Source organism: Oncorhynchus clarkii, chromosome 12 (assembly GCF_045791955.1).
Source record: "Oncorhynchus clarkii lewisi isolate Uvic-CL-2024 chromosome 12, UVic_Ocla_1.0, whole genome shotgun sequence".
NCBI lineage: Eukaryota > Metazoa > Chordata > Actinopteri > Salmoniformes > Salmonidae > Oncorhynchus > Oncorhynchus clarkii.
The window spans coordinates 27,196,409-27,210,306 of record NC_092158.1 but is presented as its reverse complement, the minus strand read 5'-3'; the positions used below and the strand labels follow the sequence as shown (position 1 = coordinate 27,210,306).

The 13,898-nt window shown below is 40.2% G+C and overlaps 1 protein-coding gene across 1 annotated transcript in view; it reads left to right on the top strand.

Annotated features, from left to right (window-relative positions):
* The first annotated feature begins 4,206 nt into the window (after window positions 1–4,206).
* LOC139421953 (NALCN channel auxiliary factor 2) overlaps window positions 4,207–13,898 on the top strand; it is a 48,003-nt gene continuing 38,311 nt past the window's right edge. The window contains exon 1 of the mRNA XM_071173091.1: window positions 4,207–5,054. Coding sequence (XP_071029192.1) covers window positions 4,335–5,054 — 720 coding nt within the window. The 5' untranslated portion in view covers window positions 4,207–4,334. The remainder of the gene's footprint in view (window positions 5,055–13,898) is intronic.

Sequence of the window (13,898 nt, the reverse complement as noted above, 5' to 3'; positions counted from 1 at the left end):
TTTCCGGTTATGTTCTCCTAGCACTTCTCACAGGCCGTTTGGTGTACATTTTTTGTGTGTGTGTGAGATGAAACTGCCAAAAACTCTGAAAGGTAGTATTGTACGTCAGAATTACAACACAACATTTGTTCAAGCCTAAAAAGCTAATCGCTAGCTGGCTAGGTAAATACCCTTTAGCTAAATGCACTATTTTTGTATTTATTTGATTTAACCTTTATTTAACTAGGCAAGTCAGTTAACTAGTCAGTTAACAAGTCAGTGAACTAGGCAAGTCAGCTAAGAACAAATTCTTATTTACAATGACGGCCTACACCGGCCAAACCCTAACCCAGAGAGCGCTGGGCCAATTGCGCGTCGCCCTACTGGACTCCCAATCACAGCTGGTTGTGATACAGCCTGTAATCGAGCCAGGGTCTGTATTGACCGCTCTAGCACTGAGATGCAGTGCATTAGACCGCTGCGCCACTTGGGAGCCACTAGCTAGGGCAACGCAAATGCTAGCTCTAATACAGGTTGCTATTCGTCTGGTCATGGATTCTACAAGGCGTTGAAAGTGTTTCACAGGGATGCTGGCTCATGTTGACTTCAATGCTTCCCAAAGTTGTGTCAAGTTGTCTGGATGTCCTTTGGGTGGTGGACCATTCTAAATACACATGGGAAACTGTTGAAAGTGAAAAACAGCAGCATTGCACTGCTTGACACGAACAGGTGTGCTTGGCAACTACTAACATACCCCATTCAAAGGAACTTCAAACTTTTTTGTCTTGCCCATTCACCCTTTTAATGGCACACATACACAATCTCCTTCGCCTACACGGATTGAAGTGGATTTAACAAATGACATCAATAACATAACTTTCACCTGGATTCACCTGGTCAGTCTAGGTCATGGAAAGAGCAGGTGTTCATAATGTTTTTTACACAGTGTATACTGACCAAAATATAAATATACGCAACATGCAACAATTTCAACCATTTTACTGAGTTACAGTTCATATAACGAATCAGTCAATTGAAATAAATAAATGAGGTCTTAATCTTTGGATTTCACATGACTGGGCAGTGGCGCAGCCATTGGATGGCATATGCCCACCCGCTTTGGAGCCAGGCCCACCCACTGAGGAGCCAGGCCAAACCAATCAGAATGAGTTTTTCTCCACAAAAGGGCTTTATTACAGACAGAAATACTCCTCAGTTTGATCAGCTGTCCAGGTGGCTGGTCTCAGACGATCCTGCAGGTGAAGAAGCCGGATGTTGAGGTCCTATGGTGGCGTGGTTACACGTGCTCTGCGTTTGTGAGGCCGGTTGGACGTAATGCCAAGTTCTCTAAAAAGACATTGGAGGCAGCTTATGCTAGAGAAATTAACATTACATTCTTTGGCAATAGCTTTGGTGGATATTCCTGCAGTCAGCATGCCAGTGGAATGCTCCCTCAAAACTTGAGAAATCTGTGGCATTGTGTTGTGTGACAAAACTACACATGTAGTGCACATTGCCTTTTATTGTCCCCAGTACAAAGTGCACCTGTGTAATGATCATGCTGTTTAATTAGCTTCTTAATATCCCACATCTGTCAGGTGGATTATCTTGGCAAAGTAAAAATGCTCACTAACAGGGATGTAAACAAATTTGTGCACAAAATTTGAGAGAAATAAGCTTTTTGGAACATATGGAACATTTCTGGGATCTTTTATTTCAGCTGATGGGACCAACACTTTACATGTTGCGTGTATATTTTTGTTCAGTATACAGTATATTGCAAGTCAAATCACGATATTTGGTCGAAAAATCGCAATTAGATATTTTGCACATATCACCCGAACATCCTGGTAAATTTTAGCCTCATATGAACCATCCTGATCTCACGAGCTCACATTCAGAATGTGTGACAATAGTAAGAACTTTATGTACAAAAAAAGTCAACATAATCACGAAAAAAGCTAAGTCGGGTTGGAACTCGGAAGATGTCGCCCTTCTCCGTCGTTGCCATTTTGCAAGGAGTAATACATGCTTTTTCTCAAAAAGGTTGGACTCCAAACTCACCACTGTTGTGCGTGGCCAATTAGTTATATTTTCATGTCACACATGTAAACGCTTGGAGTTTGCTAAACAACATTGGCACTTGGATAGGAACCGGAGCTTTGGTCAGATGGCATGAAAATAGAAAATAGAGCTATTAATTGTCAACACACACCAGTGGTGGGTTTGGCTTCTAAATGAGATCGCATGAGCAGAAAATAATCCCATACCTACTATAAAATATGGTAGTGGATGTTTGATGTGAGGAGGCTATTTTGCTTCCACTGGTCCTGGGGTCCTTTTTAAGGTCAACGGCATCATGAACTTACTCAGTAACAGGATATTTTAGCCAAAAACCTGGTTGCCTCTGCCAGGAGACTGAAACTAACCACATGCACATATCAAAATCTACAAAGAAATTGGTAATTGGCTTCAAAATCAACATTGTGTAATGGCCATCTCAGTCTCTGGACTTGAAACCTATTAAAAACCTGTGGTTTGAATTGAAGAGGGCAGTCCATAAGAGCAGACGAAGGCTATCAAAGATCTGGAAGGATACTATATGAAGGAATGGTCTAAGATTTCACCCAATGTGTTATCAAACTCATAAAACATCCTCGCAAGGTAATGTATTGAAAGGTATTGAAAACAGGGGTATAAATCATTTTGACCCCTATCAGTTCGAGAAAAAATTGTATTACTCGATAAAAAAAATATCTTTCTCGGAGCAATTGTATGACTATAAAATAATATAATTTCCCTTTTTTTTAGCATACCATCTAGCTCAGTATTTGAATTATTTATTTTATAGAGACAGTTTTGCTCATCTTTATCAAGGGTGTCAAACATTTTTGACCCCACTATTGTTCTTATGTGCAGATTGCAGAACCATATATAGAGATTAGGATTATTGTGATTATTGATGATGATGCTAATCATGATAATTAGTATTGTTATTATGGTTATTATGGTTATAAAATGTAGTAGTAATAATTTGCCTAGTCAGGCATTAGTAGTAGGCCTACAGTAGTACTTGATGACAATTCATACCACTTCTTCTTTAAAATATGTTGGAGAACATCATCAAATAGTGTCAAATTAACATTTTTTTATTTTTTTATCCTGTGACCTCACATTTTCTTGGTGTACAGATTTACCACACTCAAAACCTGTAGTATCACCACACTCGAAACATAATCTAAATCTGTTTACCATGGAATATTATTTTGTAACATAACGTTTCATATTTTCTTGAAAACCTTGCAAACCAGATGGATCATGTGTTGTTTAATCTCTCTCCTTAAATTCCTCCTCGGGTAAGCATGCCCAATGAAAGGATTCCCAATGAAAGGGTTGAATGAAAATTGGGGAATGAATGGTTTTACGTTAAAGGCCCAGTGCAGCCAAAAACGTGATTTTCTTATGTTTTATATATATTTCCACACCATGAGGTTGGAATAATTCTGTGAAATTGTGAAAATTATGATAATCCACTTTTACTGTAAGAGCTGTTTGAAAAGACAGCCTATAATTCCAGCCTGTTTTGGTGGGATAGAGTTTTGGCCTGCCTGGTGACATTACCAGATGGTAAATTAGTTAATAGATCAATAAGAAAGAGTTCCAAACCTCTGCCAATAACAGCTAGTTTTCAGTTTTCCCCTCCCCACTCAGGACACTCACAGACTGTCATAGCAAAATACTTATTTGAGAAATTGCTCTTTGCTAAGAAGCAATTTTTGTTTATGTTTTACCATTTTAAAAACAATCTTTAAAAACAATTTTATATTGAGATAAAAACGGCTGCATTGGACCTTTAATGGGAATGTGAGAGGAGATGTGGAACCACAGGGGCGACCAATAGCGCAGGCGCTCCACCCTCTTCAATTAAATAATCTGAAGGTTTTCTGTGCTAAACCGAAGATGGCGACAGACTAAACTAGACTGTCATGAGAGGCAAATGTCGCGTTTTGCACTAAAAACGGAAGAAAAAATAAGACTTGTCATGTTTGAGAATGGCAGATATAGAGTAAAGATTTCGTTTTTGTACGTGCTATGCGTTTCTTGTGTGATGCTGCACCGGTGCTGGGGGTGTCGGTAGGATTTCAAAACATGTTACAATTTTGGGTGTATAGGGAATATTATGCCGGACGTTATCTATTTGCAATGGATTAGACGCCGGGGTTTGGAGCTGGATTGATTTCTTGACACAACAACTTGGAAAAAATGCTTCCCATCACCATGTTGCAAACGAGGTAGGGGATATATTGCAAAGGTGAAAAAGCCATCTGAGATCGCTTTTGTCTACCCCCTAAAATATGATCAGGGGTGCTTGGATGTTTCGAAGGGAAGATGACGCCGTGTTAAAAATATGTTGTGCACCCAAACAAAACGACAAACCCTGTGCCGATTCCGAGAGGGTACAGAAATGGCGAATGTCTTTGGCATCCCTATTATTTTTCACTGTCCTTCTCTCTAATCACCTCTGGCTGTGTGCTGGAGTTAAACTGAGGTCCAAGGATAGGAGCAACCGCAAAATCTGGATCAACGCGACTGACGGGGTCCACCCGGCTCTAAATGAGGGGAAATGTGGTATTTTTCTAAGCAATTTGACCAAATCCGCTGCTCCAGGTCCTCATTGCACTGATGCTCAAAGCCACCACACACACCTGGAGTCAGCCTGCACCATATTGTATCGGCAAAAAACTGACTTTAGGTCCTCAACTCCATCAACGTTCTCGTCACAGATGTTACTTGATTATTTTAGGAATTTTAGCCTCTCTTTTTGTGATTCTTACACCATTTCCGACTTACTGTTGGGGATGTCAAGCCCAGACAGTTTAAATTGCAGTCTTCAGAACATGGTTTTGGATTTGTTTAGCAGCGGTGGGGATGATGAGGATGTCTGCAGCATCTGTATCCAGGCGTACATGAGGCTGGACCAACACGCTCAGGAAAAATATGAGGAGTTTGACTTCTTCTTTCTCAAGTATTTATCAGAGGATTATTCTGTCCGATCCCACACAGAGGACTGTAAGGTAAGATCAATTTGTGCTTCCTGTCATAGGCTACACCTGTTCTCCAGGTGTACATGTTCCCTCATAATGGCAGTTTTCAGCAGGGGACCAGTAGGTTACACTCTTAGAAAAATGGGTCATTTGGCTGTCCCCATAGGACAACCCTTTTTGGTTCCAGGTAGAACTCTTGGATTCAATGTAGAACCCTTTGTGTAAAGGGTTCTACATGGAACTCAAAAGGGTTCTTCAATTCTTCAAAGGGTTCTCCTATGGGGACAGCACCTCTTTTTTTCTCTAAGTGTATGGATGGTAAAAACTCCTAAGTCTCCATTGGCATGTTTTGACAACACATTTACACACACATATTTAAGGTGACTAAATTATTACACAGATAATGTACTCTATGCCTACACAATACCTCTTCTTATGAATGTTTGCCATTTTGAAACAATGAATGTGCTGCATGAATAATGTGACTACTCACACTGAGTTGATGAATAGGCTAGTATGTGTTCAGAATAAGTGGTTCATGGTTGCATAAGACTCCCACAAAGATCTACCTATAGCAGATGTTTCCTTGTGCTTCTATAACAAAAAACATGTTAATACTGTTTTGTTTTTCATGCCACTACTCAGCTCTGGCGTCTTGCCACCTGTGTTGAGCTCTGATGTCACCCCTCTGTGCCCTCTCCGGGTTGCCTGAGTGGTCTGGCAGAGCCTTTGATGTTCCACTACCTTGCAGCACAGGGCTATCTGTGGTGAGGGCTATTTATGAGTCATTATGGACCACAGTCAGACTCTTTGACCTGGTTGGTATTGATAGGGCCATGATAGCCTACACTGTTATTATATATATTTTTAAATAATCAAAAATCCTATTAATTTACGGTAAGTCTGGCAGCACAGGTGCCAGAAATGGACTGTAAAACTACAGACTAAATATTTACATAAATAACATGTATAAAAACGGTGATTACTTTCCATCAAATGAAGTATATTACTGTAATTTCATGACATTAACTTCTATTTTTACCTGTAATAATTTTTTTGCTGGCATTGGTTGTGAAAATAAAGAATGGGCCAGTTAAAAAGCATAAAGAACTCCTTAATTGATGACAAAATATACAGATTATAATCATAAAATTACAAAAAACTGCTCTCAATTGAACTTAAACCCAGAAATGACTCCTGAATTTATGCCAAAATATAGCTAAAACACAGAATTGTCATGTTACTTAAACCTACTCTCAATATAACTGGCATCAGTTGTGAAAATGGAGTATTGGTCAGCTAAAAAACAGACAACTCCTTAATTGATTACAAAAACCTTACTCTCAATGTAACTATTATTGGTTGTGAAAATAAAGAATTCTCCAGCAAAAAAACAATAAGACATTACACAGGGATTTCCTTATATATTTATTAAGTTATTCAATACATGTTCAAACCTTAACCTGTGTGTGTGCAGTGGCATGGTAAAGGGGCAGAAAGGGAAGGGTGTGTTAAAGAGCGGTATCAGGTAATCTCAGTGTACAAACATTACACTTGAGTTACGGTGTTAGTATACACTTGAGTTACGGTGTCAAACATAGGAAATTCAATTATTTTATTTTTTTTAGATCAGTTTTTTAAAACATTTTGGTTATAAAATATAGGTCACGTTTTATTATTCTGTCATCCTAACCCATAACTATATGGGGAGGTGTGTGTGTGTGTAGGACAAGGTATGTCGATCCAAGTGCAAAAACATTTCTTGAACTCAAACTTTACATATATTGTGTCAAACATTCACTTAAAAGCAACTTACGACATGCTAATGTAAAAACATTCAGTTCTAACATTTTGGTCAAGTGTTGTTTTTAATCATCTGCCTCTTTCTTGACTGTGTGCTGCAGTCTGGATTTAAGTGCCTGTATGTATGTGTGCGTGTAAGGCTACTCCCTCCATAGTCTGCAATGTTTGAGATCAGAGAAATAACTTCTGGATTGATTGCATGCCACTGAGTTCTTCTCCACTTTGGACCCCTTATCTGGGTTGAATAGGCACCTGCGTTGGATGAAATAACAAATGCCATTCTATACCATTGTGTCCGTCATTCTTAAATCACTAGGAGTGGTCCTCTACCCCTTCAGATACAATAATTAGATTTGTTGACTAACATGGATTTTTTGCAGATACATTTGTATCTAATTTAAAGGATAGGATGTTTGCAATGTAATATTAGAAAATGTCTGATACAGTTAAGGTAACAGTGGAACGATGTTTCACAATGTTTTATTCACCAGAAAGTACTGCTCAAAAAAATAAAGGGAACACTTAAACAACACAATGTAACTCCAAGTCAATCACACTTCTGTGAAATCAAACTGTCCACTTAGGAAGCAACACTGATTGACAATAAATTTCACATGCTGTTGTGTAAATGGAATATACAACAGGTGGAAATTATAGGCATTTAGCAAGACACCCCCAATAAAGGAGTGGTTCTGCAGGTGTGGACCACAGACCACTTCTCAATTCCTATGCTTCCTGGCTGATGTTTTGGTCTCTTTTGAATGCTGGCGGTGCTTTCACTCTAGTGGTAGCATGAGACGGAGTCTACAACCCACACAAGTGGCTCAGGTAGTGCAGCTCATCCAGGATGGCACATCAATGCGAGATGTGGCAAGAAGGTTTGCTGTGTCTGTCAGCGTAGTGTCCAGAGCATGGAGGCGCTACCAGGAGACAGGCCAGTACATCAGGAGACATGGAGGAGGCCGTAGGAGGGCAACAACCCAGCAGCAGGACCGCTACCTCCGCCTTTGTGCAAGGAGAAGCAGGAGGAGCACTGCCAGAGCCCTGCAAAATGACCTCCAGCAGGCCACAAATGTGCATGTGTCTGCTCAAACGGTCAGAAACAGACTCCATGAGGGTGGTATGAGGGCCCGACGTCCACAGGTGGGGGTTGTGCTTACAGCCCAACACCGTGCAGGACGTTTGGCATTTGCCAGAGAACACCAAGATTGGCAAATTCGCCACTGGCGCCCTATGAAAGCAGGTTCACACTGAGCACATGTGACAGACATGACAGTCTGGAGACGCCGTGGAGAACGTTCTGCTGCCTGCAACATCCTCCAGCATGACCGGTTTGGTGGTGGGTCAGTCATGGTGTGGGGTGGCATTTCTTTGGGGGGCCGCACAGCCCTCCATGTGCTCGCCAGAGGTAGCCTGACTGCCATTAGGTACCAAGATGAGATCCTCAGACCCCTTGTGAGACCATATGCTGGTGCGGTTGGCCCCTGGGTACCTCCTAATGCAAGACAAGGCTAGACCTCATGTGGCTGGAGTGTGTCAGCAGTTCCTGCAAGAGGAAGGCATTGATGCTATGGACTGGCCCGCCCGTTCCCCAGACCTGAATCCAATTGAGCACATCTGGGACATCATGTCTCACTCCATCCACCAACGACACGTTGCACCACAGACTGTCCAGGAGTTGGCGGATGCTTTAGTCCAGGTCTGGGAGGAGATCCCTCAGGAGACCATCCGCCACCTCATCAGGAGCATGCCCAGGCGTTGTAGGGAGGTCATACAGGCACGTGGAGGCCACACACACACTACTGAGCCTCATTTTGACTTGTTTTAAGGACATTACATCAAAGTTGGATCAGCCTGTAGTGTGGTTTTCCACTTTAATTTTGAGTGTGACTCCAAATCCAGACCTCCATGGGTTGATAAATGTGATTTCCATTGATAATTTTTGTGTGATTTTGTTGTCAGCACATTCAACTATGTAAAGAAAAAAGTATTTAATAAGAATATTTCATTCATTCAGATCTAGGATGTGTTATTTTAGTGTTCCCTTTATTTTTTTGAGCAGTGTATATTGGGTGCATAGGAAGTGTATCCTGAAATGCTACATTTCTGTTGGCCAACAAGGGACTTGTGTGGTTCTATTTTGAAATTGAAAGTTGTAGTTACCAGTAAGGCATCCTAGATCACAACACTAGAGTTAGTTATAACTTCTGCAAAGAAAGTAATGTTTATTGCAATAGGTGCGCAATATAATGTTACACGCCACTTTCCCAAGTGCTACAAAGAAATCCTGGCAGAACTATACAGTCAGTCACTTCAAATGAAATTGTAGTGGGTAATAAGGGATGAATTCATACCTCTGCAGGAACTCCAATGTTTCTCCTAGATCAGAGGGGTAATTTATGTTGGTGATAATATGCCGCAAACCTCATTACCAGGGCATCGTTGAAAGTAAGAATGCCATTCAGGACGATCTGTTCCACAGAAACCATTAAGTTTCCAGCAGTCAGAGGAGAACTCCCTATGGTAAAACATTTCACCCCTTATCTTCCATTCAAACTCTTCCTCTCTTTACCCATCTCTCTCTTTACCTCCTGCAACCTCACCTACTTCATCTCCTTTTTTTGTTTTGTTCCTGCTCCATCCCTCTCTCTCAAACTCCCATTCTATCTCCCTCACACACACCCACACAGGACTGACACATTGTTACCCAAGCAAAAAAAGCTGTATACTTGTATTCTTTTGGAACTACTTAAGTTGTATGTTAGAACACTATATAGTATTCAAATCGTAGTAAGTAGAGATGGGAAGTTTATTTTTTTTACATTTTTTAAACAAGCTCTGATGCCCAGTTCAGTTTTCAAAGAGCTACCAATTAAATGCAGTAAGCCAGCAGCTTGTTGTCAAAGTTACACCATGTGTCTAATGACGTTCGACGCTTCGGACCTCACAACACCCTGACAGGAGTCGGACTCCTCTCCTCCTATTCATAAATATAGCTTCTGTTAAGTCTCCTTTTTGTTCCTTAGAGTGCATATTGGTTTACTGTTTATTTTATTTCCCTGAATGGTCAGAGAAGTTGACTTGTTTATTTAATATAAAACACTTTAAATTGCCCTTGGTTCTTTTTGTCTCGTTCCTTTCCCGCTTGTCCTACTTTATTGTTATGCAGGACCTGTCACAATACTTTTAATACAAGATTACAAATACCATTTCGGTACACTTAATAAGCTATTAGTTTAAACTAGCAATATATTTTAAGTGTATTCAAATTATATTTCCAATCCTGTATTATAAGTATACTAAAATAAATGGGTTTATATGATTACTTTTAATACTATTCAGTGTACTAAAGTAAAACGTGTGGTTCCAAAATAATACACTTCAGGAAAACTTCTGATTTTAACTTGGGTATGTAAAGTTAAAACATGTCTTTCCACAAACAACAATGCATGGTGTGCTTGGCAGCTTTGCACAGTCAATTTCCGATGGAAGGCAAGTTTCATCAACGTTGAGGAACATCTTGTTCTCTTCTTCATTGAATAAGTTAAGTAGCAGCAAAAAAGACCCAGGTAGGTTGGCTTCTGATTTCTCTTTGCCAAGACACTGTCAGGTATAGAAACTGTCAATCTTGCTCCTCCACTCACGAGGGAGAGATTTGAAGTATGACACAATTCTCCCACATTTGCTCGCCATGGCTTTCTCATGCTCTTCATTGAGTTCAACACCAGTAAGTTCTCTAAAATGAGTCTTGATGCCGGGGGTCTTGTGTAGATATGGCCATTCTTTGGCAATGTCAGAGGTCTCCATACCACAAATGATGTCTTTCCTCTGGGAGTAGAAGGTTGCTGGCATTTTCTTTTCAATACTTATCTTTGCTTCTGTTTTTGTACATCTTCTTTAGTGTGTGTTTCATTGGCTGGTAGACGTCGCCAGTTGATAAAGCTGTAAGAATCCAGGCATATCCTCTTGGATGGTGGATCCTCAGACTCACTTGACTGTCTTCTTTGGGAAAGGGGGGTGTTCCCTCGCTTCAAGTTATCAACTTGGCTCTGCAGCTGTGTCCCTTTAACAACAATTTCACCTTCAATAACATCTTGGATACGTCAGCACCATCTTTCTGGCTACTTCACTCAATACTTCTTTCCTGGCATTCGACAAACTGTAAGGATTTCATCTAGTCAGGTAAATAACTTTGTCTCTCCCTTCCAGTTGGACCCTCCTTGTTCTCCAGCTTTCTTGTAACCTCAGATGGCATTCGATTCCAAGGAATTACAAAACTGAAGAGCCAGTTATTATCCACTGCTGTCCGTCTACTCGGGCTGGAGCATGCGTTTGAACTAGCCAGTGGTGAGCTTGTGCTTTCAGTGTTGTATCTACACTGTGAAGGTGCACAAGAAACACATTTGGGGTTCTCTTAACTCCACGTTTTCTCCCTGACGCCACATACATTATCACGGAGTTTCTAATCCAAACTTAACTCCCATTGTAACATATACATATTGTTATCAATTGTCTGCTTTTTAAATTATATGATTATGACTACTTTTTATAAAAGCAATAAAACTACATTTGACACCATGAATAGGAGGGCTACACTAGGCTTAAACAGAGTCTGAGAAACTGAACCTAGACCTTTCTGTCTGTGTAGATTGAAATCATTGGTAGTATAGCTCAAAGCTTTCCAAAAGTTATGATTTGAACTATTTGACTTAGACATTACCTGACTTGACACCCACCTTAAATACTTTCTTGTCAATCATATCATCATACATAGAGCCCATTTGTACGTTTTGGGTGTATATGCACTTTTTTTAAACAGTGAATGTATAACCTGTTTAGCATTTTTGTATGTACTTATGTATAGCAATGGAACAATCCTTGCTGTGGGGTGTTTGGGGGCTACCAGACACACATCTGGGTTTTGGGTCATTCCTTTCAGTACTATCCTTTTCACCTTGGATAAGAATAAGAGGTTGGGAATCAGGCCGTGTACCATGTTCTGATTTTCTCATCATGCTTAACACATTTTACATAGTGACAATACCATGTTTTAATGATCGTTATCATGAGTTTTCTAAGTAACAAACTGACACTTAAATGTAGCGTTCACTTGGGCTATCTGCTTCCTTGCGTCTACTGGCCTCAAGACGTGGAGAAGATACATCATGTCTTCCAGCTCTTCCACACCCAATGTATTAAGAGAATCCAGCACTGACTGATGTCACACATCAATAAGATCTACACCGAACAGACTTTCAGCATCATCATGAGAACTCACTGAATTAACCGCATAATTGGACACATGCGCAGCTGCAGCATACCTATGCAGTCTTGAAATATGGGTGGTTAAAAGGATTTTAATGTAAAGGATTTGCTACAGTGTCTGAATGGGCATTTGACCTTTTATCTTTTTGAAACATGTGACCTTAGATGAGCAAGAAGATCCTTCAGCTCAAGGCATTGTTTCTGACAATGACGAGTTTCACATGTAAACGGCCCTTGCATCTTGTCACATTGTGATACAGCAGACTATGATGATGACGCATATGACTTTTAAAAGGATTATATTTTGTAAACTGACATTTGCAGCTAACCATGGAGCATACATATTGGCCATTTTCTTTATGTCGGTGTAATGACTGATGAACCACAAGCTCGTAACGTTTTAACTGTGAAGCCACAGGAACGACGTGCCAATTTGGGAAGACCTGACATGTTCCCAATTTCTCTATATTTACTACGTCTATACTACTGACGTGTATATTTATGATTTGCTTGATTACAATGACAATGGACTTCAAAAGGGGACAACAGTTATTATTTATTTGTACTTCCATGCTGAGCTACTCAGTTTGCTAAACTAGCTATGAATATTACTTCAGTTTGAGGATTACAGGGAATTTCCTCAATTCCAATTCAAGTAACTTTTGAAGGAGAGAGAGAAACATGTTATCAGGTGGAATTGGCTTACAGCAAACTACCTAGCTAGCAAGATTAGCACGCGCTAGCTAGGTTATGAAATGCAGCTAGCAATCTAGTGAAATAGCTGAATGTCAATGCATCAATATTCATAATTAAAACGTTAACGATCAACATATGTTACAAAAAAGTTTTATTTTAGCTAGCTTGCTGCTAGCTAGCCAAGGTCTGGTTGCTAGCTAGCGCCTTGGTAGTATTAGCTAGCTAACGTGTGAGCAGCCAACTACACACGCCACAATATTAGCTAGCAAATACAACACGAAGTTAATGAACTGCACATCTAGAAATTTCATCAACTTTTTAAACTTTATGTTAAACAATTAAGCAAACGTTTGGTGGTAGTGCTTGACTTGGGATGATATACAGTGCCTTGCGAAAGTATTCGGCCCCCTTGAACTTTGTGACCTTTTGCCACATTTCAGGCTTCAAACATAAAGATATAAAACTGTATTTTTTTGTGAAGAATCATCAACAAGTGGGACACAATCATGAAGTGGAACGACATTTATTGGATATTTCAAACTTTTAACAAATCAAAAACTGAAAAATTGGGCGTGCAAAATTATTCAGCCCCTTTACTTTCAGTGCAGCAAACTCTCTCCAGAAGTTCAGTGAGGATCTCTGAATGATCCAATGTTGACCTAAATGACTAATGATGATAAATACAATCCACCTGTGTGTAATCAAGTCTCCGTATAAATGCGCCTGCACTGTGATGGTCTCAGAGGTCCGTTAAAAGTGCAGAGAGCATCATGAAGAACAAGGAACACACCAGGCAGGTCCGAGATACTGTTGTGAAGTTTAAAGCCGGATTTGGATACAAAAAGATTTCCCAAGCTTTAAACATCCCAAGGAGCACTGTGCAAGCGATAATATTGAAATGGAAGGAGTATCAGACCACTGCAAATCTACCAAGACCTGGCCGTCCCTCTAAACTTTCAGCTCATACAAGGAGAAGACTGATCAGAGATGCAGCCAAGAGGCCCATGATCACTCTGGATGAACTGCAGAGATCTACAGAGATCTACAATCAGTCGTATATTGCACAAATCTGGCCTTTATGGAAGAGTGGCAAGAAGAAAGCCATTTCTT